The sequence below is a fragment of the Peromyscus leucopus genome, chromosome 20 (genome assembly GCF_004664715.2).
Source record: "Peromyscus leucopus breed LL Stock chromosome 20, UCI_PerLeu_2.1, whole genome shotgun sequence".
NCBI classification, from domain to species: Eukaryota; Metazoa; Chordata; class Mammalia; order Rodentia; family Cricetidae; genus Peromyscus; species Peromyscus leucopus.
Genome location: NC_051080.1, coordinates 12,395,204 through 12,422,437, shown reverse-complemented (window position 1 = coordinate 12,422,437; position 27,234 = coordinate 12,395,204). Strand labels below are relative to the sequence as shown.

At 39.6% G+C, this 27,234-nt stretch overlaps 1 protein-coding gene across 1 annotated transcript; it reads left to right on the top strand.

Annotated features, from left to right (window-relative positions):
• The first annotated feature begins 559 nt into the window (after positions 1 to 559).
• Positions 560 to 23,867, top strand: LOC114693081 (submaxillary mucin-like protein). Its single transcript, XM_037197808.1, has 21 exons — positions 560 to 2,000; positions 5,571 to 5,606; positions 6,207 to 6,233; positions 7,392 to 7,445; positions 7,576 to 7,629; positions 8,389 to 8,442; positions 9,507 to 9,560; positions 11,402 to 11,455; positions 11,554 to 11,607; positions 12,054 to 12,104; positions 14,027 to 14,074; positions 14,679 to 14,732; positions 14,899 to 14,946; positions 15,836 to 15,865; positions 17,479 to 17,510; positions 17,598 to 17,760; positions 18,069 to 18,106; positions 20,069 to 20,179; positions 21,896 to 21,935; positions 22,936 to 23,044; positions 23,652 to 23,867. The coding sequence occupies exons 1-21, from the start codon at positions 560 to 562 to the stop codon at positions 23,824 to 23,826; spliced, it is 2,727 nt and encodes a 908-aa protein (XP_037053703.1). The 3' UTR covers positions 23,827 to 23,867.
• Positions 23,868 to 27,234: the final 3,367 nt, after the last annotated feature.

The following is a 27,234-nucleotide window of genomic DNA, read 5'->3' as shown; positions in this document are numbered from 1 at the left end:
CCAAAACCACTAAGGTATCAATTACTGGCACAGAGTCGACTGCCCCAACAAGTGGAAGCACCATGACAAAGACAACTTCAGTTGAAGAAACAACTACATTACCACCTAGAGATGCAGTGACATCTGGACAAACAGCTGGACCCACAGCACCAAATAGTCCCTCAGTTTCAATGTCAGGCAGTACAGTGGCAAATGGTCCTGTGACTGTGACATCTGCTCAGACAACCAGTGTGACTGTAACTTCTAGGCAATCACATGAATTGAGTAAGACATCCACACAATCAGCTGGAGCACAGTGCTATCTACTGTAGTTTCAAATCCAACTAGAATATCCTCTCACCCTACAACAACAACTGCAATATCGTCAGCAGAAATACAACAAACAAGTACAGAAACTGTTACTGGACCAGGAAAAACTGGTGTGTCAACTACAATTACAGAGAGATCGGCACAATCTCTTACACAATCACCAACATCTGGACCATCATCTCAAGCACCCAAAACCACTAAGGTATCAATTACTGGCACAGAGTCGACTGCCCCAACAAGTGGAAGCACCATGACAAAGACAACTTCAGTTGAAGAAACAACTGCATTACCACCTAGAGATGCAGTGACATCTGGACAAACAGCTGGACCCACAGCAGCAAATAGTCCCTCAGTTTCAATGTCAGGCAATACAGTGGCAAATGGTCCTGTGTCTGTGACATCTGCTCAGACAACCAGTGTGACTGTAACTTCTAGGCAATCACATGAATTGAGTAAGACATCCACACAATCAGCTGGGAGCACAGTGCTATCTACTTTAGTTTCAAATCCAACTAGAATATCCTCTCACCCTACAACAACAACTGCAATATCATCAGCAGAAATGCAACAAACAAGTACAGAAACTGTTACTGGAACAGGAACAACTGGTGTGTCAATTACAATTACAGAGAGATCGGCACAATCTCTTACACAATCACCAACATCTGGACCATCATCTCAAGCACCCAAAACCACTAAGGTATCAATTACTGGCACAGAATCGACTGCCCCAACAAGTGGAAGCACCATGACAAAGACAACATCAGTTGAAGAAACAACTGCATTACCACCTAGAGATGCAGTGACATCTGGACAAACAGCTGGACCCACAGCAGCAAATAGTCCCTCAGTTTCAATGTCAGGCAATACAGTGGCAAATGGTCCTGTGTCTGTGACATCTGCTCAGACAACCAGTGTGACTGTAACTTCCAGGCAATCACATGAATTGAGTAAGACATCCACACAATCAGCTGGGAGCACAGTGCTATCTACTGTAGTTTCAAATCCAACTGGAACATCCTCTCACCCTACAACAACAACTGTAACATCATCAGCAGAAGGTCGACAAACAAGTACAGAAACTGTTACTGGAACACGAACAACTAGTGTGTCTACCTTAGTTACAAGGAGTTCTGCACAATCTCTTGCACAATCAGCAAGAACTGGACCCTCATCTAGTACACTGGAAACAACTAAAGTATCAGTTACTGACTCAAGTGAAGCTGGCTTGTCAACTACAGTCACTTTGAGAAATACATCATCAGTTGCAGAATCAGCAATAACACTATCCTCAGCTAAAGTACTGTTAACTACTAGGGTAACAGTCACTGGTTCAGTGACCACTGGTGCTTCCACTGCAGTTACAGGCACTACTGGTTCTTCCAGTGGAAAATCATCTTCAACTGCATTACCAGGTAGCATTTCACCTTCTTCTGGACAAGTATCTGCAACTACTAGTGTGCCTACACCTTCATCTTCAGGATCACAATCTATAGGCACATTTAGTGATTGGACTTCAACATTAGAACCATCACCCAGAGTGACTGTAACATTTGAGCCCTCACCTGGAAACACATGGACATCCAGTTTATCCACTGATGTTCCTGGAAGAACTGTACAAGCTGATGAAGGAACCACAAACCGAGGAAATAGTACTAGCAGACCAGGAGCTGAGCCTACAACAAATGAAGGCAAGTATGATTAGCTCAATGTAGGGTGTTTCATGTGCCAATTCAATGGTTGCCCTAATTCCTATTAGGGTATTATAAGATGTTAAAATAATTAAATATGATAGTAAGTCCTGAAATTGGTGAATACTCATGTTTACCAAGCATCTTTATTCTATTGTGAATTTTCTGACTTCAGGAGAAGTTTGTTATCTTTCTCATACAAAATAACAAATCCTGGTATAGTGTGATGGTTGAAGAGGCACATAGGAAGCCTAGCCTCTGATCAGTACTTCTGATAATAATGCAATCAAGGTTCATCTGTGTGCTCTGTTGGTGATTCTGCACAAGCACATCTAAGACCCAACTTATGATCAATTAAATAATATAACCAAGGACCTGAGTTCTTGGAGAAATTATTAGAGATGATCTATTTTATCGATATATGGATTTGAGATACATGATAAAATATCCACATTTATACTATAACCACATACAATATTATTCTTTTACTGGGAATAGAAACAGAACCATAAATCCACCACTCTTACAGGTGAAGGCATGACCAAATTCACCACATCTGGAAAGTCAGGCAAGGGAGAGTAAGGGTATGACTCATACTGCCTTTAGCATAAGGCTGCCTGATAAATCTAATAAATAATGGTCATGGGGATGATTTATATAATTAAAGATCAGATCAAAATTCTCTAGTATTTTATGTTTCATATCTTGCTAGGTGATGTAGGGCTTTCATGAAAGAATAGGCAATTGTCTTGAAGAGCTTAATTGAGAAATAAATTTTATAACAAAGTCAAAGAATCAGAGGTGTGTTCTATGGGGCAACAAGACACTAATCTGGGTTGTGTAGCATGTATTAATTTTCACAGCAACCAACGTTTTCAAAACATGCATTTTGTTAACATTTTTAAACAAGGACGTCAAGGAGAATTTCAGTTAGCTGGTGTAAGTAAGGCGTTACACTCAGGAGACAGATTGGGTTCCTAACTTTCAGCACCACTCTCCTTTCTGTGATAACGGCTATAAGCTGGGCAGAAAGGATATTATTCTTAAAGGGAAATGCCAGTGAAGTAAAGCCTTAGATAATAGAAATTTAACTAAAAACAAACAAAAACAAATCAACAAAAAAAAACCCCAAAAGAACAAAAGAACAATAAGAAACTGAGTCAGTGCAGAAACGGCCAACACTACACCTACATATCCAGTTTAAAATATTCTGTAACAGAAGTTTCTGTAATTTTGTTACATTTGGTTAACTTTTTATTGTCTGTGAACTGTGTGTCATGTGCTATGAGACCTCTATGAGAAAAGATTTAAACGTTTTTGGGGAAGTTACTAGGTAATAATAAACTGAACACTACAATAATATTAACATGACCATTATGCAAAGTGTTAGAAGGTGAGCATGTTAAAGAGACATCTTCCCTTGTGACTAAAGAAAATCAGAGGTTCAAGCCTGAGTAGAAAAAGCCAGAGGTCAGGAAGTCCAGATGACAATCACCCATGTTATTAGAACCCATTCCACTTGTTTTGATTTTGAGCAGCCCCGTTGTGCCCTTGTGATCCATAGGAGGGCCAGGTTGAGGCAGGACTGTCCCACAAGCTCTGAGCACAGGAGTGACATCTACCCAGATCACGGTTCCCTCAAACCCAGGTCACTGCTCTTGGCTTTCCATTTGATGTCGGGTCCCACTTGGCCCTAGCCCAGCATTTACATCAGCAGGACCACTGTGAACAGGGTTGTCTGATGGAATTTTGACACATTTTTCATCCCGAGCAATTAGGAATGTAATTATTTGTTTAAAGACATCATCTCATTTAATTATGGGGAAGTTATATTTTGTGTTACTCCAGAAAAACGTAGCCAAAGACATTATCCAACTTGCCAACAGTTTTACAGCATCAAGTGGTGAATTGCCATGTCTCCCTCTCTCTGCTGAGTCTGGAGTCTCTCTTTTTCAGTGATATAATCCTCTTTAGAGCAAAATGCACCCCAATCTTTAGTAATCCAGCAGGAGAACTTGCTTCTGAAGGAGCAGTTTGTCTCCTATCTCTAACACAAACTGAAGACACAAGTAATGAAAGAGCCTTAAAATTGTACTACACTGACTCCCTGCTCCATCTATCATTCTGAAAAAGGCTTCAGAGAGCTTGAGTGGACAAAATTATTATATTATTGTTTTATGAATTAGGAATTTTATCATCCTTTTTATATCCTTCCAACTTGACATCAAATTCACAAATGCCTATGTGGTGATTTATTTTTTTCAGAGCTACTAATTTTTTTCAAGGTGACTGTGCATTAAATGTCTACAGTAGAAAGGCACCCAAAGTCATAGTGATGGAGAAAAATTTCATTCCTGGGCCAGCAAGATGGCTCAGTCAGTGAAGGGGCTCACCCCATAGGTCTGGAGACTGGGTTTGGTTGCCAGAACCCACATATAGGTGAAAGGATAGAACTCGAAAAGTTGCCAGTTGATCTCCTCCACCTGTGAACCATGGAACCTGCCCCACCCTAGTGTGCACACACACATACACACACACATACACACACACACACACACACACACACAGACAGACATAGACACCACCACCAATAACAACAATAGCAGCTACAACAGCAGAGACTGGGGAAATGGCCCAGCCCTTAAGATCATTTGTTGCTCTTATAGTGGACCAGGGTTCAATTTCCATCACTTCCATGGTAGTTAACAACTGACTGTAAATTCAACTTCCAGGCAATGCGACACCTGCTGCTTGCCTCTGCAGGCAACAGTCACACACATAGTGCACATATATGAATGCAAGTAAAACACACAGACACATCAAATAAGATAACAGCAACAATGTCATTTCTTAGTTTGTGGAGTGTCACACAGAATGGAGGCTTTAATGAATGGATTAGTCTGGGCAGTGGTGGTGCACACTTTTAATCCCAGCACTAAGGAGGCAGAGGCAGGTGGATCTCTGTGAGTTTGAGGCCAGCCTGGTCTACAAAATGAGTTCCAGGACAGCCAAGGTTGTTGCACAGAGAAACTCTGCCTCAAAAAACCACACACACACACACACACACACACACACACACACACACACACGAATAGACTAAAGGAATATAATTTATGAATAAATATGTAGAGTTAATGTAGATTTAAGGACTATATTGCTCATTCTTCTCTGGCAAGGATTTATGCTTCATTTATTTTTAAGTGGGAGTTAGGAAAAAATTGAGTACTTAACTCAAACTCCAATAAATTTATATATTCTTCATTAAAGCTATGGTAACTCAAACAAAAATATTAGATGGTTTATTTTAAATGTAGAACATCACCATTATAAAGTAATGCAAAGGCTGCAAGAAACTGGTGGGGTCTATTATTTTTTTTAAATGTGTCTTCCATTTTTAAGACAATAATTAATCAGAGTCAAGGAGGAACTCGAGGTGTGCAGACATTTACCTGGGAGAAAGGCAACAGCTTGCTTTTAGTTTGATGACTTGTAACTTAGATGACTTCCTAAAGGAGTGTGTTATAACATACCTCCCAGATAATTCCTTCCTTCTTTTATTTCCTTTCCTAGACCCATTTATCAGAATTCCAGACATATTAATTGAAGGTAAGTTGTACAAAATATGTGGTTGTATAATGTATATCAGCATACCTTTTTGTTTTTTCCACTTGAAAGTTCAAAATATTAGCTGGAACGGGGTGGGGTGAGGTGGCACAAGCTTGTCATCTCAGTTAATTGGGATGCTGAGGCAGGAGGATCCCAAGGTCAAGATCTGGTCAGGTGGCTTAATGAAAACATGTCTCAAAATATCAAGTAAAGAGAAGTTTGGGGTTCAGATTCAGTGAGAGTGCTTGACATGTATACAAGTCATATGCATACACACACACTCACACACATAAATACATGTACACATACACAAACATACATACACAGACACATATATACACACATACACACAGATACACATACACAGACACATTCATACACACATATACATATACACATTCACACACACTCACACACATATATACATATATATATACATACACACACCACACACACACACACACACACACACACACACAAGGGGAAGGAGAGAGAGAATCTCAAAGAATGTGACTGCCTTCCAAAATTTATAATCCAATACATAAATAAAATTTTAGGGATTAAGTTGTACACTTAAAAATATTTCCTTTTTTATTTTAGTGCCATCAAAACAGCCTGAAGTAACAGGTAAGACAAGATGAGATTATAAATTTACATTTTAAACAAATGTTGTCTTAACTAGGAAACGTTGCAAGAAGTGTCTCTATCAGAATGAAATGTTTCTGGTCATGGACTTCAAGTTAGATTTGGATGACTGTGCTTTGGCCTCCTCTCTTCTTGTGCCTTCCCAAATTGTAATTACAGTGTGTTGATTTCCTCCAGATTTTATAGAGCTGGCTCTGTACAAGCAAACAAACAGACACAAGTAACACAAAACATCTTTCTTATAAAAAGAAAAGCAAAGCTATGGTTCTCAAATATAAGTGGACCAGCACAACCACCAGACTAGACATGATGACTTTCATACAACTGCACTGCTGAAATGGCGTACCAGTATGATTTTCCTTTCCTGAAATACCCCAGAGTTCATGCCTCTGCTCTTTCTATTGTCTTAGGAGCTACAGCTTTCACAGAAATCAGGGGCAGCACTGGAACTAAATTCATGGCAGGTGGGGAAGAGTGACCTGGGATGTGGGTGTGAGCATGAGAGCTGGCGGCCATTCCTATGACTTATCTGGACCATTCGAATGACTTATCAGGACGTGGGCTTTCCAGAAGCATATTGTACTTACTCAGAGACTCTGTGTCTTAGGAAAAAAAAATTTGACATTCAATTTTTCACAAGAATCTACCAAGAGTCTCTATTAAAATAGGATAGATGATCTAACTGTTCTGCAGCTTTTTTCCTATACATAAAAGCTACATTAAGATATTCATGAGATCTCTAGCCTGAAAAGTAGAGATAGCATAAATTAACCTTAGAAACATTCCAATACACAGGTTTCTATGTCCCCAAAGCAATACTAATAATTAATGTTTTCTTGATATTTAAAATTTTTCATCAAACCTACTACATTGTCTTCTACTTATGGGTAGAAAAGCAGTGTCTGTGGGGGAAAATCACCTTCCCCTCCCCATCCTGTAGACTGTTAGAAAGGTCGCCTCAAGGTGAGAAGCTGAGCCCTCTGATTGCTTTTGAAGAGAGGCAATTAGTGGAGTATTCTCAGCATCGTAGTGGTGCCAGAGAAGGGACACTAAATAAGAATCTGTAGACTTCCAAAGAGTAAGTCTTGGAGAGGCCAAACAAAAGTCACCGTGGTGATTCCAGTCCCTTCTGTGTTTCAGCCACCACGGGTCTCCTCCCTTCCACAACTGTTGCTCCACACAGTTCCAACACAGGTGAGTTAGTGATGCAATGTGCCCTTTCATCACTGAGTGCCTCCTCTGATTCATTGAAAGGGGATCCCAGTGTGTTTTCTGTCATCCTGAAATATTTGCCAACAATCTATTTCTTCTCTCGTTCCCTCAGAGGCCACGACTTCCCTACGAGTAAACGAAACAGTAACAAGTGAAGCAGTCACGGGTGAGCACTGAGAGGCTTGTGCCCTCCCTCCTGGTAGCTCCTTCAAATCTTCTGAAAATAGCTACTCAATAAGCTTTATTGATAAGAAAATGATGGGAAAAAAGCCAAAAAAATATTATATTGCCTCCTTTATCTCCCCAGGTTCAATAAGGACTTCTGTCCGTGGTTCTTAACCTGTGGGTTTCAACCCCTTTGACAAACCTCCATCTCCAAAAGTGTTTACATTATGATTCATAACAGTAGAAAAATTAGAGTTATGAAGTAGCACTGAGAATAATTTTATGGTTGGGGTTGTCACAACATGAGGAACTGTATTAAAGGGTCACAGCATTAGGAAGGTTGGGAACCACTGTGTTAGTTGATCCTGAATCTAAACTAATGACCAATAAATGATATGGGAGGACATTTCCTACCCACATTCAGAGCAAGAGGAATTATGGTTGAGAAGTGTGTCAGTAGACTTGATGTAGGATCATTGTGTGGGATGGTTTCTGCCCTGGCAGCTTTCAGCAATGGCTTTGTAGAGCTCTGATCCCTATCTGACTCAACTGCTAGGCATATAAGTGAACTCATGAGCACAGTGGTGTTCTTGTTTTAGGTACCACTGTTGCAGTCTCTGGGGAAACTAAAGAATCAGTGAGATCTCATACAGGTAGTGATGAAAATACACCTCAGATGTGGACATTTAATTTTTATAGTAGTACCGTGTATACTTTTCTAGACCACAGTCTTTACTCCTTTCTTTTTTTTCTCTTTCAGAGTCCACAACTTCCACAGGAGGCAGTGAAACTACCCATGCAGAAGTTCGAACAGGTAAGCCATTATTCTGTGAAGTTGTGAGGGTTTTTTTTGTTTTTTTTTTGTTTGTTTGTTTGTTTTTTGTTTTATCAAGTCTCTCTTTAGATGGCTGTAGTAAACATGAGTGAGGAGTTAGGCTGAGAAAAGAGATGGCATTGTTCCTGGGGATACAACCTGCAGGCTTGCCTAGGAATTTCATGCCCACCATGGATTTGTAGGGGCTGAGATGTACACAGTCAAGAGCACCACACTATTGGCCAGTGTCTTCACATCAGGACCATAATTATTGCACATAATTTACTTGTTTTTCTCAAAAAGTGCTTGCTAACGGTGAATATCCTAGTTTTTTTGTGTGTTTTTTATCCTCTTCTGGTTACCAGATGCTGGAATGAGGGCTATTCCAGGAGCAAGATCTTGGGTATTTTGTTCACTAGTACAGCCCAAGGATGAACCACAGAATTGCACAAAGGAGACGCTCAAAAATATTAGGGAGATGGGGTAATGTGTCATTTTTCAGTCTTCTCCTTATCTAAGAGGTATCACAGTGGTTTCACCTGGAGGAGCTGCAGCTCACAGAGTTTGAAGTTGGGCAAGATGGATTAAATACCATTTGAGAGTTTTAGAATAAAGGAACTCTATTTTAAACAGCTGAAGTCAAAACATTTAAGTAATTGATCCCTACAATTCAGAAAGAGGATCCTTTTCTTCTTTAGAAACCTTTGTCATAGCAGGCATCCTTGCTTTATCATGCGAGGGAGAAAGCAGCTCCCTTACCTTCAGTGGGCTCTGTGGAGAGGGAACCTCAGCGATTGATGGGAAGGAGTGAACCATCAGGTCTTCTGATGAATCAGATCCACATAGCTTTTCCAATATTGTCGAGAAGCTTATGTTCTGTCAACCATGCAGGAAAGCGACCATTATGCCTATAAATTTGCACACAAATATGTTACAAGCAAAGAGTTAATAGTTATTTAAGATCATAATATATTTAGACTGTCAACTCCGATGACACATCAACACAATTCTTCACTTCCTCCACCAAATCCTTGAACCTCACATTCTTCATTTTCCTCCTGCAGAGGCTACAACTCGAACAGAGAATAATGAGACCCAGGGAAGCAGAGCCACAGCAGGTGAGACCTGGCAGCTCCCATAGTTGGGTGTGGGCTTTCCCTTGTGACTGCTGGGCTTGCCTGGTAGGAGGTATGTTTTCCTGCCATGTGCTATGTAGTACTTGGGATATTTTCTTTCAACTGAGTGTATTCTGGAAAAGCCCTCTCATTATCAGCAACTGGTCTTATAGCCATAACTTCCTAAAGGTTGGTGTCTGTCCAGTCAGTTCGAGAATGGCTTCTGACATCACACACACACCCCTGAAGTGTTACAGGAAGAAGAAACAGTATGAATTCTGGAAGGCATTCTCTCCTATAAAAAAGCTTTGGGGTTTATTTGTTTTATTTTGTTTGTTTGTTTTGAGACTGAATCTCACTGTGTAGTCCTGGCTGGCCCAGAACTATGTAGACCAGTCTGTATTAGAACTCATAGAGAGCCATCTGCCTGAGTCTCTGCCTCCAGAATGCCAAGATTACAGCCATGTGCCATGTTTTTTTTTTTTTCTTTTTAACAAAGAACAATAATGATATTGTCTTGGCTCATATTCTCGGCAAAGTCAAGTGTTTTTTTCTGTTTTTTTTTTTTTTTTTTTTTTTAATCACATGATAGGCACCACTGTAGCCTCAAGAAGCCAAGCAACTGGAATTTTGATCTGGGAGAAACCCAGCTTATTCCTCATCCCAGTATAGACAGAATTTCAGGGGAGGGCTTCAGGTGGGGGGCATTTTGATCATTTTGTTGATGTGGGTCATAGGGCATACATATCCTTTCAGCTCACCAGGAAGCTGTGAGGGGGCCTCTGAGAAACATACACTCGGGTTCTTCTCCAGGCAGGTCTTTAGGAGACTAACATGAGTCAGTGTGATGATTTGAGGTCCTTTGTTTGTGAGCTAGCACTGGAATTGGACCTGTAAGTTCCTGCCTAAGTAAGCTAGTAAGCAGCCATGGAATCCTCAATGGCTCTATCTATGAGGTGACTCCTGCTCCATTGTCCCCTGCACAGGAGAACTGTGGCTTTCCCAGCCACCTGTCTTGACTTCACCCCTCTCAGAAGCCACCACCACTTAGGGAGAAAGTGGGACACTAAAAGTGGAGGTAATCATAGGCATCAGGGGCACTTTCTCTTAACTACTTGAAATCCCCCCAAACCTTTACATTTCTGATATTTGTCAAAATATTATGAAAAAGTTGTGTCCAATGTTCACCATTGGTGCCAGTGAGTGCGATTCAAATACGCTGTCATTTCTTATGCTTGTGCCTTATTGACCTCTCAATAGGGTATCATGGGACACACTCCCTGAAAGTTATATTGGTGAAGCTGCCAAAATCTACTTCCCTATGACTAAACCCGGCCAAAATAACTATGATAGCAGATGTCTTCTGTAAATTTACCACAGGAACAATATTTTTTATAGGAATATCTCAATTGTCTTAAAACCACAAAGCCAGAGACATAAGTTTATTACTGAATAGAGAAAATTAAAGGCTTTTTTTCTTTAGAGATTATACCCATGTACGTCTACCATCAGGGTGAAGATTTTTGTTATGTTTGCTAAGTAAGCTACTATAAGAGGCTTCTCAGGGAGTGCCTTCCTTTATTTTGGTATAATCCCTATGAATAAGAGGGGTAATACATATTTATTGATTAAATAGTTGGTATATGGAGAAAATTCTTAATCCAGGAACAGAAAGTCTGATGAAAGCACATGTTCAAAGACCTGCTAAGGAGGTAAAGCAGTTTCTACATGACACCTCCCAGAGCTGTCCGGTACACAGTTCCTGAATGAAAGCACATGCCGTACACCTCAGTTGTATCAGCACAAAACAGTCTTCATGTTGACTCCATGCCTTCTTGTTCCAGGTACCACCCATGCAGCTATAAGTGTGACCGAGGCATCTGGAAGTCCCAGCAGCGGTGAGTTAAGCATTCTGAAAGAAGGCTGCATGACTCTGCCTATGTGACAATGTCACAAGCTCCTTCCTAAATCCCTCTCTTTCATCTGTTTCTCTCAGAAACCACAGCTTCCACGGGAGTCAGTGAAGCCATGGTCACAGGAAACAATGCAGGTGGGAATGAATGGGGGGGGTGACTTTGGTTTTTTTTTTTTTTTTTTTTTGCTTGTTTGGGTTTTTTGTTTGTTTGTTTTTTCAAGACATGGTTTTTCTGTGTAGCTTTGCGACTTTCCTGGAACTCCCTCTGTAGCCCAGGCTGGCCTCAAACTCACAGAGATCCACCTGGCTCTGCCTCCCGAGTGCTGGGATTAAAGGTGTGCACCACCACTGCCCTGCGTGTGACTTTTGAGTGATGATCAACTATGATTATAATTTGTTTCTTTGTAATAAGAAAAGTGGTCTTTCAGGAGTTTTCATTAAGGTCAATGATGTCTTCACTTGTGACTAGGGTTGGATCAATTTAGGCAGATTTTAGGAGTCCTTACATAGGGGATTCTTTGTAAACTAGAGTGGAAGTGGCAGTTATCTGGAAAGATTTCTTTTCCCATTTGCCATTTCAGAAACCACTACATCAGCTGGAGGAAATACGGGCTCGGAGAGTTCTACTTCAGGTAAACAGAAGGTCAAAATAAATAAAAAAAATTTCCCTTAGTATTAGTAGATTTTACATACAGTGGAAACCAGATAATGTGCCATTGTTGGCCATTCACTTGGGACAGGGGTTCTCCACTTGTGGGTTGTGACCCCTTTGGGGGGTTGGACGACTTTTTCACCAGGGTTCACATATCTTGATATCCTGTGTATCAGATAGTGACATCATGACTCACAGCAGTAGCAAAATTAAAGTTCTGAAACAGCAATGACATAATTTTATGGTTAGGGGTCACCACATGAGGGACTGTGTTAAAGGCTGCGGCATTAGGAAGGTTGAGAGCCACTGTCTTAGGATGATAATGGATCTTTACTTTGGTCATTCCTCCTTCCTTCGCTCTTTATATCCGACACCACAGGTCTCTGGCATGACTTTACTCTGCATCTGGGGTCCTAACACAGCGAAACCAATGACTTAACAGTAAAGGAAGGAGTCTAGTTATAAGGCCCGCAAACACATAGCAAACTTTCATTAGTCATGTGGTTCTGAACAACTTCTTTGCTTTTATTTGTCTGTTTAGAGGCAACAACTTGTTTAAGTGGCAGGACCACAGATGCTAGAGTTCAGTTAGATGGGCCCCAACAGCTAATTTCATTTTTAAGTTGTCTGATATAATGAATTTTGGGGATTTTCCCCAGCTCTTCTTTGAGTACAGATTTCCTGGATGATCACACATTACTCCATGAGAACTACCCTTTCTATGTTTAGAGAAAATGGTATAACAGGGATCATGAATAATGAGTCAGTAGAAGCAAGAAAGTTAATTCAAGAAACCCATACATTTATTCTAAACTCCAATCCTAATTTTTGGCTGGAGGGATTGATAAATTTCTCTCTCCTTCTGTGATTTCAGTCACCACAGGAGTAACTACTGGTCCAACTCTAGCCCCTGGGCATTTCCGCACTCATGAGTCATGAAAATGATTGCAGAAATTTGTCTCTGAACTGCAGAGGCTGCTGCCTCGCCTAGAGATAGTGTGAAATGTCACAGGGCTGTATATTTTCCAATGTTCACACCCCAAGCTTTGCCCAACCTCTGTTCAGGGACTACAGCTTCTACAAAAGTTGGAGCCTACACTGGAGTTGGAACAACAAGTAGTTAGTGACTTGCGTTTTCAGCCTTTAGGGTGGTTGGTGACTCTCTGGGGTCTGTAGTAGATAGCAGATAAGAACAAAATGGACAGAAACAGAGTTTTGTGCTTCTTTTGACAAAATGCACATGACCTTTTTGCTGTGGTGCTTTCATTTTATTTGATAAAATGGCCACTGAACTAAGTGTGGTCCTTCTGCTTTCGGCCATTCCCTCTACACAGTTTCTTAGACATGATCTTGTTGCTGTCACTGTGTTGTTGGAATCTTAAATGGTCTTTTAATAAAAAAAAAAAAAACCCAGAGCCAGATATTGGGGTGAAAGCTGAAAGATCAGAGAAGCAGAACAGCCAGCCACTAGTTCTTACCTCTACAAAATCCCCAGCCTAAAGAGAGTGAATTCCTGTCTCCTCACGCCTTATATACCTTTCTCTGCCCTGCCACATTACCTTCTGGGATTAAAGGCATGTGTGCTTCCCAAGCAAAGGCATAGGATCTCAATTTCTGGATTAAAGGGGTGTGCCACCACTTCCTGTCCTCTATGTCTAATCTAGTGGCTGGCTCTGTCCTCCGATCCCCAGGCAAGTTTATTAGGGTACACAATATATCACCGCATCACTGTCTCAACTATCATGCTGTTTAGGTGTTATGTCAGGTTCAACTGGAATTTCCAGAGACCTAGAGAATTCCGGTTCTGGTGAAGAGAGATGTTGAATTCACCCACAATAATGGATTTTCTTTCTCATGACTAAGGTCTCAATAAACTAAAAGAATTTAAATTTACCCCCTCAGGAGTCCCCACAGAAGCACCAGGCAGCCAAAGCACAGGAGGAAAAACAGGTGAGTCTAGGAAAACCACTTCCTCCCAAAACATTAAGCCATAGCAAAGGAAGAGTTTATAAGAAAAGGAGTTGTTTCTCTTGGGATACAAAGACTTTTTTATTGACGGTAATAAATGTGAATTTGTTCAAACCCATTCTGTTCTTAGGAGTGGGAGAAGCACTGCTGTGGTTTCTCAGTCTGGAACTGGAGCACCAAAACATAAATGTTGGCTATACCACCCTCAGAGATCAGTGTGGCTTTGGTCCTAAGGAGCTGAGTTGAGGGTTTCCAGAAAGGAAGTAGGCCAGAATGGGGACCAAGGAGAACAGGGGAACTTCCTGTTATGATACAACTTGGAAGCCCTTTGGGGGGATAAAAAGGCTTTCGTCTGACTCTTTGGAAGATGTAGCATGCAACCTGAGAGCTCTATGTTGTTTTGAAGGAAGGTCTCACTGCGTACCCTATGCTGGTCTCAGATTTACAAGCCTATCTCAATCTTTCAACCTCTAGGATTCCAGGCTGTGCCACCATGCCTGACTCAGCCTGAGATTCCCGAGAAGAAGATTATGGATGGTGCTGGTCCTGGAATAAAATAACCTATACTGCTTCCTTCCTGTTGCAGACTCCACGTCAACAGCAGCTGTCGTCACAACCAGTGCCCGCGTGTCCCAGCCAGGTAAAATAGTAAGACCCAGGGGACTCGAATCCTATGAAATTTATCTCTTCCACATGGGGTCCACCTTGCCCAGGAATCTGCCATCCCTGAGAGGAACAGACACAGACATGATATGGATTCTTATTATTGTGAGTAAAACATTGTACTGTCACCCTCCCTACTCTAGAAACCGCTACCAAAGCAACAGAGGGTCAAGACACTGGAAAGGAAACAGGTCAGTATGAGAAGACCTCCAATTATTTCATGGTCCACTGGCATGTCCTGTAGTTAAAAACATGCTAGGGTCTGTAGTATACATTCAAAGCAAAACCTTCAGTAAGAAATGGTGATGGCCATGCTGTAACCTTTGTAGTGGGGACAGGGGCTTTATAGGCCCAGATATGATTGCTATTATTCATGTTGATCAACCCAAAATATCTACAAAATTTATGACTCGGTAGAAGAGGGGGAGAAGAAAGGGTTCCGTTCTGTCTTCTAAGTAAAGATGTAGAAATTGAAAGTTTCTTTTCAGAATGCCTGTCCTGGGTGAGTTTGTGTTTCTTTTCTTTTGGTAGGGTGGGATAACAGTACAAATTTGACCTTCAGCAATTTTGAATTAGAATTAGAATTTAGAATTTTGTAAATATGGCTGGCCCATATCTGTGAAATATAGAAACTTACAGGTGTCTAGGCATGTATTATCTGTTTAAATTGTTTGGGAGGGATGAAACAAAATAAAAGAATTTCAAGAGGTTGGAAAAAAAGATAAATGTTCTTAAGATCCAAACTATCTTATTATAATTATATCCCTGTGAAATCACCTCTTACTGTTTATTCACTGACCTACTCATGAGAATTATTGTCCAAGAAAAATTTCAAGAGAAGTTTGTCTTTATTTTCTACTCTCAATACAGATTTCTCCTCCATTAAATTTTAAGGTCTAAAAGAAACACCCTACAATAGTAGGATGTCAAATGCTGTTAACAGCACAGAAGGGGGACAGGTGGAATATCTGGAAGCCTGACCGTATAGCCAATTATTTCAGCAATATAGTAATGTATTTTCCCCAACACCGTGACACCATTCCCAATATTCCAGAGGCTAACAGGTTTTCTGTTTTACAGTGTGTCCAGGCACGCTTCCACCAGCCCCAGGTGAGTCACCCCCACTGCAGAGGAATTCTGCGGTGATGGTTCTTCTTGTGCATCAAGTCTGAAGTCACTCCAGTACATGAATGGTCATGAAATGTTCTAGAATAAACTAAATGTGTGAATCTGACTTTTACTTGCCAAATAATGTATAAGTTATTTTCTCATTCACAAACCAATGAGGCCAAGCAGTGCATGCTGATTTGCCTGCTAGCTCTTTCAAGAAATTACATATTCTGATAAGAGTTAACGTCACTGCTCTCCTAACAGTGAGCATTTAACTACATAATACAATGTTGGGGCCTTTGTTCTAGTTGAAAATTGCAACTGTGCCTGATTTTAATCATTTCTGAGAACTTTATTGAGTTCCTACTACTTTTAAGATAATGTAATATATTTTGCAGTGAGTATTTAATAAAGAAAATAATTCTGACCTCATTTAGTGGGGAAATGAGAAATTAAAAAAAAAACATGGTGTTCATATGAGGCAGACGATAAAGTTCACAATAAGCAGTAAGTGGATGCCCTATGGAGAAAGCAGATTTTAGGATTGGAATTTGATGGCAATAAGTAGACCATTCTAGATCCAATCAACTGTTCTACTTGATTAGAGAGGTGGCTTTAATGTGGGAGACCTTGGAAACTAGAATAAAGTATTCATTTTAAATAGACTAACCTTTAAAATAAAAGCAATTAGATAATTAGGCATTAGGAAAATTGCGGTGGCTGTGGTGTAGAGAAGTGATTGGATCAGAAAGGAATCCGGGCAGTTGAGTTGCTGGATTGATGATGATGAGGTGGATTAGCCAAGAACAAAGAAAGAAAAGGTTTAAAGTGAGGGCGAGAGTAAGGGACTTGCTGGTTTGAATGACAAATTGCAATTAATGTGCATGGCTCCTAAGTCTGATGTTTTAATAATAGAAAATGTACTTTAATCTGGAAGAGAAAACTGCTTGGGGCAAGAAGACACAGTCTGCCTTGTGCATTTATGTTAGAGATTATTAAAGATCTGTTGGGATACTGTATATTCACAGAGCTAAAGCTGTGTCCATGGCTTCAAAGTGTCCATGGACTCAAACAAGTTAGAAGTCAGAAAGTATTCCACTTAGTGCTGTTCATTGTGGAGAACCAGTTCCATTGAAGAGACTGGAGACAAAATACGAGGAGTAGGAAGAGCTTCTAGTACGACCCTGAACGTTACATTTAAAGAAAGGAGAACATAGTCTGAAATGTGAAAGTTAATGTCACCTATGACAGGGAATTCAAATGATTGGTTAAGGGAATTTGGATCTTAGGATTTGCCAATGATGTCTTGATACGTACTGAGTTGTAGAGATAGAAAGCAGTTTTACAAGAGAGTGAGCTGGATAGTGTACACACACACACACACACACACACACACACACACACACACACACACGCCACATGTACTCTTATACAAAACACTTTGCTGGAAGCAGGTGGGTGTCATTTATTCACCTTCAGGCCTGATGTCTCCACAAATTGACCTTTTAAATCCTGGTGTCAATGACAGTATGGGCCCCCTGCTTGTTATCTATAAATAGCAAGTGGTCGTAATTTACAACATCTAATTAATATTTATCATTTGATGTTAACAGTGTGTCATGGTCCACTGGGAGAAGAGAAATCAGTAAGTATAAAGTTCTGGTCTACTGTAACCTAAACTCCTTTCTGCCTCTTTTTGGGAACAAAGTCTAAACATGGTTTGTATCTGCAGCCTGGAGACACATGGATATCTAACTGCCACCAGTGTACCTGTACTGACGCACAGGCTGTGGACTGCAAACCCAAAGAGTGTCCTTCTCCGCCCACCTGCCAAACTGGAGAGAAGCTTATGATATTCAAATCGAATGACTCCTGCTGTGACATCGGCCACTGTGGTGTGTATCCGGAACACATTATATGAACTGAATCGGTCCATTCTTTGCCTGTTTATACATTCAAGGGGTGGTTTTGAGCTAATATGTCACACATGACATTAGGATCTGGTAAATATAACAGAGTTAGTACTTCTTAAAACTTATTGTTGTGATGAAGGAAAACCCAGAATTAAGAAGTATTAACAGCATCAATAAGTTAAAAGGCAATAATAATATTTTAAGGAAAGTATAACTGGTTGATAAGTATGATCCCATCTACAAATTCTTTCTCATAAATCTTAAAGAAGTATATTGCATTTACTTTTCAGAACCAAGAACCTGTTTATTTAACAATACAGATTATGAGGTAAGCCTTTTTCTTCTCTATTTTATTAATATAATCATCTGAATAAATGCAATGCTAAGCCACACGTGGAGGTTTTCAGTGTATCATTAAAAAAAATGGTTTTGAAAACATTTTGGTGTAGATCAAGGATACGTTCTTCTTTGTCCACACTAGTTACATAAAACACAGTTCTCACAGCGCTCCTTCCAATGGAAGCAGTGCTCTCAATCACTAACCAGTCAGCAGTCCATCTCAGAACTGAAGTTCCCCAGGGCCCTGCCAGATGGAGAAGACATACTGTGCCACATTCAAATCAATAAACAGAGTTCAGCTGTAATTACACCCAGAAAGATCAGATGGCCAAACTGCCAGCCACCAAACAAGAAACCTCAAGGGTTCCACCCATTCAGGGGCTTAGCTTGTGCAGGCCTGGGTCTGGACTGCTGAGCTCACCTTTGGGGCAGGGCTTACCTTTCTAGCAAAGACTTGGTAAAACCACAGACATCAGATGATTCCCAAACTGGTATTAACACTCTTGACTGGTGTTGATAAATACTTAAAGCTCAAGCTAAAGTAAACGAGGCATGCTAAGAAACACGTAACAGGATGCGTGTCAGAGTTTTGCCGTCACAAATCATTTACCCAGCTCACATTTCAATCTGATCTCCTCAACTTTCCATTTCCAAAATTGATGTGACTCTAGAAACCTAATGGCTAGAAACAAAAAAGGAAATTGTAACAATTTGCATGTAAAAGAGTTGAAATCATAACATTTCAGTTTAACAGGGAATTTATATTAGGGCCAAAACCCCTAAATCAATAGTTCTCAACTGACCCTTTCACAGGGGTCATATATAATCTATCCTGCATATCAGATATTTACGTTACAAGTCACAACAGTAGCAAAATTACAGTTGTGAAGGAGCAACAAAAATAATGTTATGTTTGGAGGTAGCCACACATGAGGAATAGTATTGAAGGGTCACAGCATTAGGAAGGCTGAGAACCACTGCCCTAAATTAAATACTGTTTCTCAGACTGTGCTTTGAATGTTGGACAGAAATTAATTACAAAATAGTCCAAAGAGCTTTAACAAAGACAGAAGTAAGGCATCTTGGGAGGATTGCCATTAACCCTACTTTAAAGATTAATTTTTATTTTAAGTGTATAACTGTTTTTGTAGTGTTATATGTATAAATGTTTTTAATGTTTCATATTTAATGTGCATAAGTTTGCCTGTATGCATGTACACCACATGGGTTCCTGGTGTCCTTAGAAGGCAGAAAAGGTCACTGGACCCCCTGGAACTGAGGTATAGATGGTGAGCCACCATTTGGGTGCTGAGAACCTAATCCTGGTCCTCTGGAAGAGCAGCAAGTAATCAGCCACTGAGCCATTTCTGCAGCCCTATTAGTCCTCCTTTAAACTTGTATCTATTATTAATGTGTTTGCATGCAGCATGGCGCATGTGTGAAGGCCAAGGGTACCTTTGAGGCACCAATTCTCTCTACAGTGGATTCCTAGGATCCAGCTCATTATCAGCTCAGCTCACAGAAAGTGCTTTTATACTAAGACACCTTGCAGACCCATGAGTCTTAATTCAATAAACCTCTTTTATGTCATGCCATTTTCTACACTTAGATGGCATATTTTTATTGAAACATAAAGCACAACAATTGGTGAACTTCTTACTTGCCATAAAACATCCTGTCTTGAAAAATATTCTTAAACATATGGCAGAGTGACTATCATAAGTTTTATTTTGAAGGTTGGGAATCTTGATACATTCTGTGTCCCCAATGGAAAATTTTAACTTATTCACTGAAGTTAAAGAACCATCTTTCCTTAACTGGTTACAACTGAATGATTCTTTACAGACACTAGAATTTGAATTTTTATCTTTTTTTTTTCCAGTTTTTAACTGGTAGGTTAAATTATATTCCAAGGCAAATAACTTCTTTCCTCCCCCCAATCACCTTGCAGATTGGTGCATCCTTTGATGATCCTAGCAACCCATGTGTCTCCTACACCTGCAACAGCACTGGCTTGGTGGCCGTGGTTCAGGACTGCCCAAAGCAAACGTGGTGTGCAGAAGTAAGTCACGGTCTTAACACGGGCGAGCAAGCTCGCCACTCAAGCTCAACTCAGCCCCTTCTCATCTTTCTGCTCCTTTGGGAAAGTAGGCCTTTGACCAAGAGATAGAGATCTGTTGTCAGTTCTATGGATCTTTCTACAAATTCATGCATCAAGAGCCAGAAGATTCTAGCAATATCAGCTTTTATTGAGTATATTCCTCATACCAAGAAAGGCTTTTATTTTTCCAGCTCCACAAAACTTAATTTACCGCTATTCCAAAAGTAGGTTATTACAAAAAATTAGCTTTTTCTATACTTATTATTTTAACTTATGTGTATGAGTGTTTTTACCTGCATGTATATATGTGCAGTATGTGCATTCCTAGAACAATCAGAGGTCAGAATAGGATATTCATTCCCTGGAAATGGAATATGGATGGTTGTGGGTTCTGGAAACTAAATCCGGGTCCTTTGTAAGAACTACAAATTCTCTGCCTCTCTCTCTCCCTTTCTCTCTCTCTTTGTGTTGGTATAAATTTGACTATATGTATGTATAATTATATATACACATATATGTAACAATAATAATTAAAGAATATGAGAATTCCAAAGGGAGCTGGGGTGGGAGAATGAAAAAGTATTTGATGATGTAATTAGATTTTAATTAAAATTTTAAATTTTCTCAGAACAACGACAACAACAACAAATAAAGCAACAACCACTCTAACCTATTGAGCCAAATCCCCCTTCACTATTTTATAAACAAAACTAAAAAGCATCTTCTCTAATGAAAACTCAGGGTATCTGTACTGTTTATATTTTTGTGCCACAACCATCATTTCTGTATCTCCGTGTTTTAGTTTCTATCACTGTGATGAATACCATGATCAAAAGCAACTTGGAGAGGAAAGGATTTATTCATCTTACAACTCTCATATGACATGTCACTAGGGAAGTCAGGACAGGAACTGGAGCAGGAACCTGGTTCCAGGAGCTGGTGCAGAGGTAGTGGAGGATGGCTCTTTAGTAGCTTGCACTCCATGGCTTTTTCAGGCTGCTTTCTTATATAGCTCAGGACCACCATCCCAGGGTTGGCACTGCCCACAGTCAATTGGCCCTTCTGTATTAACAATTAGTCAAGAAAAATGCTCCACAAGTTTTCATACTGGCTAATCTAGTTGGGACTTAAATGAGGTCCTCTCTCCTCAACTAGTTCTAACTTGTGCCAACACACTCGATTTATATTGGCTTTTTATATTAATGAATGCTTGGATATTAAATTATCACTTTTCTTTCTGAATATGTAATTTACAACATAGTTTAAGGCATTATTTTAGAATTTTAATACTGTATTACAAAAGTTTATTTGGACTTCATCTGAAGAGTTAGGAAGGTTTGAATGGGAAAAAAAGCTTAAGTGTGTATCTTGAGCAAAAGACTCTGATGGCATCTGGTATTGTGTTAAAGAAGTTTTCCTTTGAAGTAAGTGAAGCATAATTTGTTTTGATATTTGCATATTCTTTTTCCTTTTCTTCCTGTCTTGCAAAATCTTAGTTTTAAACCCTCAGTCTCATGTTTATGACCAAGTTCAACACTTTCTGCTCTAGCCTCGCCCTAGATCTGACATCAGCATGCTCATCTCCTTCTGTTTCTCCTTCCTGTTGTTACTTTAGGATATTACAATTTTTCATATTTCATTGATTATTAAATATTTCATTTTTTTTTGTTCTTACAGGGAGAGAGAACCTACGATTCAAAGAAATGTTGCTACACATGTAAGTTAATCTCTCTATACAGAGAATATCTAAGTGGTTGAAAAAGTAGTATTTCGGTAAGATAGAATGACAGATCATTAATAGAAGGTTTACGAGTCATGTTAAAATATAGAAATCAGGGTCAAAATACAAGCTGCCAACTGATATGCTTGCAAAGGGTGTTAGTTACTTATTGATAGTAATAGCTTTTCTTGTAAAATTTGTTTTGATTCTGATGTAAGAAACCAGACTACTTTTCTGTCCTAACACCCGAGGTCTGACTTGTAGATTTGGGTATTAGAACACAAGATTATGTAATAGGCAACGGAAAATGTCCCATCATCTCCTCTGCTCTTGCTGGCCCCTCTCTCTTTCGTTTACTTTATCACTTCCTTTCTGCTTAACCTCTAATATAATCATAGCAACAATAAGACAATAGCTATCTGTAACACAGATCTTAAAAGGTCTTATTAATAAAAAGAACCTGGAGCCAGGTTGGAGTAAAAGCTGAAAGATCAGAGAAATAGAACAAGCCAGCCACGTTTGTACCTCTATGAATTCTTCATCCTCAAGAGAGACACTTCCTGTTTACTCACACCTTGTATACTTTTCTGTGTCCTGACATCTTCCTTCCTTCCTAGTGCTGGGATTAAAGGCATGTGGCACCACACCTGGCTCTGTTCCCAGTGTGGCTTTGAACTAATAGAGGTCTGGATGGATCTCTGCCTCCTGAATGCTAGGATTAAAGTCATGCGCTACCACTGCCTGACCTCTATGTTTAATATAGTGACTGGCTTTGTCCTCTGATCCCCGGATAAGTTTTATTGGGGTACACAATATATCACCACATCTACCCAAGTCTTAGCCAGATTCACAGCCAGGGATGAGATAGTTGTTTCCCTTAATAACCTGGCCAAGTAGTTGATGTGCCTCTTCTCTTTGGATCTTAAGATAATGTATGCCTAATGATAGTTAAGATGTTAAATCTTACTTCCTTTGTATGTTACATGCTTTGCTTTAGGTAAGAGTGACTGTAGAACTTCTCCTGTGAATGTGACCGTTAGGTATAACGGTTGTAGGAAGAAAGTTGAGATGGCAAGATGTATAGGAGAATGCAAAAGGACTCTCAAGTAAGTTTCCCTTTGAATGTGTTCTGTGCATTAACTTAGTGCTTATAGAAAAAAAATCAAGCAACATTACATAGCAGAGTTAGACCTGAAAGAATGATCTGATTAAGACACAATGGAAAAATATATAGAACACTAAGACCTGAGGACTATAATAATCAATTTAGAGATCAGTTATTCTGAGATCATTTCCTAAACATTCTTAACATATTTATGATAAATGCATTCATTTTCCTGTAGTGACTGTAGAGGGTCCTTACTCAAAGAACTACATTGCCCATCATTTTAAAGTTGAATTTTAGAATGGTATTATATGTTTTCCTTAATATACAATTTTACATATCGATCAATTTAGTGAGAATAATTATAATTTGACATTGTTCCCATTATTCAGTGACAACTCCTTTTTAATCTCATTCTCGTTTCAAATGCCAATTGTCACTGATCTGCATCAGAGTTTTATAGTTGGAAGGGAAACAAAGTCTAAAAATCACATTAAGTAAAGGCTAGTAAGCCATTTAAAAAGTCATTACAACAGAAGTATGGAATTCAAGTTATGTAATGTTTGCAAATGTTTCAAAATATTTATTATTGATTTCCTTTCTTTTAGGTACAATTATGAGACCTTCCAATTGGAGAATTCGTGTGTTTGCTGCCGTGAAGAAAACTATGAGTACAGGGACATTACACTTGATTGCTCTGATGGCAGCACCATCCCATACAGATACAGGCACACTACAACCTGCTCATGTCTGAACCAATGTGAACAGTCTGCAGCCAGTTAATACCTACCCACATTTCCTTCCCAGTTGCACCTATTTTAGAAAACAAGAAAAATAAATTAAATAGTAAGAATGGATAAACCTGAGTGTGTCTTATTCAAAAAAGTATGGCTCACGATGAGGTGTTCTATTTTGTTGTCGGCAATGCCTGGAAAAGAAATGCAGTGGTGCAGGTACTCAGTGAGGATGTGGATTTGTTTACACCGTACGAATGTTGCAAGTTGCAGGGAACACAAGCCAGTCATGACTCCTAGTGCCCTTGGGGCAGTGTTCTGTTTCATTGCCCCCCCTTCACTACTTAATGACATTCTTTTCTGTTTCCCTGTCCCAGCTGCACCCCACTTGGACTGTGCCACATATCCCTCTCTTGCAACACCTTGACTTCCTCATAGTTCTCAAGAGTTTCGTATCATTTCTACTCTTGCTTCTCTGAAGCATCTTTCTAGTTATTCCCACAACATTTAAAAAGCCATGATCCAGCCTTTGTGGGTAGCTTTGCTTTGTGAACTCCAACTTCTGTAACCGTGTCATGTTCCTCCTTTCATTTTATTCAGGTGTTTTAACATGTGGTATCAACATAGGCACATACACCAAGGGATTTCTATCTTATTCCAAACACATTGTCATCACTGTGTTTTAGTAGTTATAGCCTATTATCTCCAAATTACTAATGCGAAACTATAGGAAATATGAAATAACAGACTCAGAAGACATGAATTTTTTTTAATATTTTTTTATTTATTTATTTTATTTTATTATATATATATATATTATTTTACAATAACATTCAGTTCTATGTATCAGCCATGGGTTCCCCTATTCTCCCCCCTCCCCCCCCCTCCCCTTACCCCCAGCCTACCCTCCATTCCCACCTCCTCCAGGACAAGTCCTCCCCTGAGGACTGCGATCAACCTGGTAAACTCAGTCCAGGGAGGTCCAGTCCCTTCCTCCCAGACTGAGCCAAGTGTCCCTGCATAAGCTCCAGGTTTCAAACAACCATGTCATGCAATGAGCACAGGACTTGGTCCCACTGCCTAGTTGCCTCCCAAACTGATCAAGCCAATCAACTGTTTCACCTATTCAGAGGGCCTGATCCAGTTGGGGGCCCCTCAGCCTTTGGTTTATAGTTCATGTGCTTCCATTCATTTGGCCATTTTTTTTCAATAATTGAGTAAAACTGAAATTTATTATAAGCCACAGTCATCCTAGGGACCTCCATGCTATATATATAGCCTCTATGGTTCTATGGGTTGTGGTCTGATTGTTCTTTATTTTATATCTAGAATCCACCTATGAGTGAGTACATACCATAACTGTCTTTCTGGGTTTGGGTTACCTCACTCAGGATGATTTTTTTCTAGTTCCATCCATTTGCCTGCAAATTTCATGCTTTCATTGTTTTTCTCTGCTGAGTAGTACTCCATTGTGTATATGTACCACATTTTTTTCATCCATTCTTCCGTTGATGGGCATCTAGGCTATTTCCAGGTTCTGGCTATTACAAATAGTGGTGCTATGAACATAGCTGAGCATGTATCTTTATGGTATGAATCAGCATTCCTTGGGTATATGCACAAGACTTTAAATCTCTAAAGAAAGAAATTGAAGAAGATATCAGAAAATGGAAGGATCTCCCATGCTCATGGATAGGTAGGATTAACATAGTAAAAATGACATAAAATTTTATTCCACACTCATGCACAAGGGCAGGTAGGTGTGAATATGCCTAGCATCCTCCTCCTTCTCCATCTTTTGTTCTATCATTTCAACATGCATCTTCCATCTTCTAACTTGATGACCCAAAATGATCCCCTCTCTTCCCTACTATCTCCTATCTCAATCTCAATCCAGTCAACAACAACAACAACAAAAGGAATGGGAAGTGATTGCTGTTTTTTCCCTTGAGAGCAAGGCCTAGAAGTTGTACACATTCTTTCACAAACACCTGATTAGGCAAAATACGGAGTCCAATGAAATCATAAATGATGATTCTAAATGAAGGTGTAATAATTAGTCACCTTTGTAAAAACATACAAGCAGGAGCTTCCCCCCGAAGTCCATCCAGTTCAGTAGATGAGAATTCAACTAGTCAAATTAATAAAGGCAAAGCAAGTTCTAGGAGCTAGCTAGAACAATTGGAACTTGAGTCATCACTAAACTAAGATTACTATGAGAGTACTATGATGTATCATTATATATTCCGCTCAAAATTTATTTCATGCATGTTGAGAATACAGCAGAAGATTGTTTTCAGCTGTTATCCTCTTTGGGGATTGCCTCATTGCTAGGTTTCCCCTTCTTGGGAAAAGAGTAGCACCCAGTGATTGATGGGTGTCAGTAAAAGGATCATCTCTCTAACCACAAGAGTCCATGACCTCCCTACAATGCTGGCAGCTGCCTCCACTGAGACATCACAGTGCCTTGATTTCTTCCTCCACATAATAAGTCAGTGCATAAAAATCTCCAATACAGTGCCTTCTCTAAGGGAACTTCATCTGTATCATATATGCATCATTCTCTTCAAATGTCTGTGCTATTGAAGTCTGAAGACTGAATGGGGAAGGATGAAGCCATTAGCTCACTTATGTCTTTGCTAGTCTTTGATGATTGAAATGAGCTCATGGTGAACACTTCTCTACTACAGTATCTTATCTTCCTCCCCTTGCTTCCCTTACACAATATACAGTGTTCTATATGTCAAGCACATTGTTTTAATTTCTTAAGTAACAAGATTCATGGCAGAAGTAAAGTTAACTAAAACTTAAAATATAGAATTATGATTTGTGTATTCATCAAAGCTATGGGAGTGTGTATACAATGACCAAGCCATTTAATGAGGAATTTCTTCAAAATGTTAAATATGTGGTTAACACGGGATCCACTCAATTCCACTTCCAGATATTGCCTTCCAAATATATGATTTAAAAATGTTTTCTACAATCTGTAGGTCGATTCTTTACTGTGTTCATTTTTCCCTCTGTTGTTTTAAATTATTTTTTAAAGATTATAATATAATGATATCATTTTCCCCTTACTTTCCCCCCTCTAAACAACCCCATACAATCTTATTTGCTCTCTTTCAAATTTATGCCCTCTTTTTTGTTCTAATCGCTGTTGCATGCACATGCACACATATGCTTTTGTATGTGTGTTCCTAAGTATATAAATACAATGTGCTCAGTCTGTGTAACATTTCTTGTCCGTATGTTTTCTGGGCTGACCATGTGGTATTGGATATCCAAGTGGTGTATTCTTCCATGAAGACTTTCTCCCATTCTCAACATTTTTTAGTTGCCTGTAGTTGTTTTGGTAGGGTTAAGGCCTTGTAAACATTCTCCTGTCCACATTAGCATGCCTATTGGTGCTATCCTTGTTCAACTCAGTTTAGATTGTCCTGTTAGTGAGACTTTC

Excerpts from the sequence above, each read along its gene's own strand:
- LOC114693081 (XM_037197808.1), top strand. The coding sequence starts at position 560 with ATGACAAAGACAACTTCAGTTGAAGAAACAACTGCATTACCACCTAGA. Across the intron at positions 6,234-7,391 it reads AAAACAGCCTGAAGTAACAG|CCACCACGGGTCTCCTCCCT; the intron begins GTAAGACAAGAT and ends TCTGTGTTTCAG. Across the intron at positions 23,045-23,651 it reads GAATGCAAAAGGACTCTCAA|GTACAATTATGAGACCTTCC; the intron begins GTAAGTTTCCCT and ends CCTTTCTTTTAG.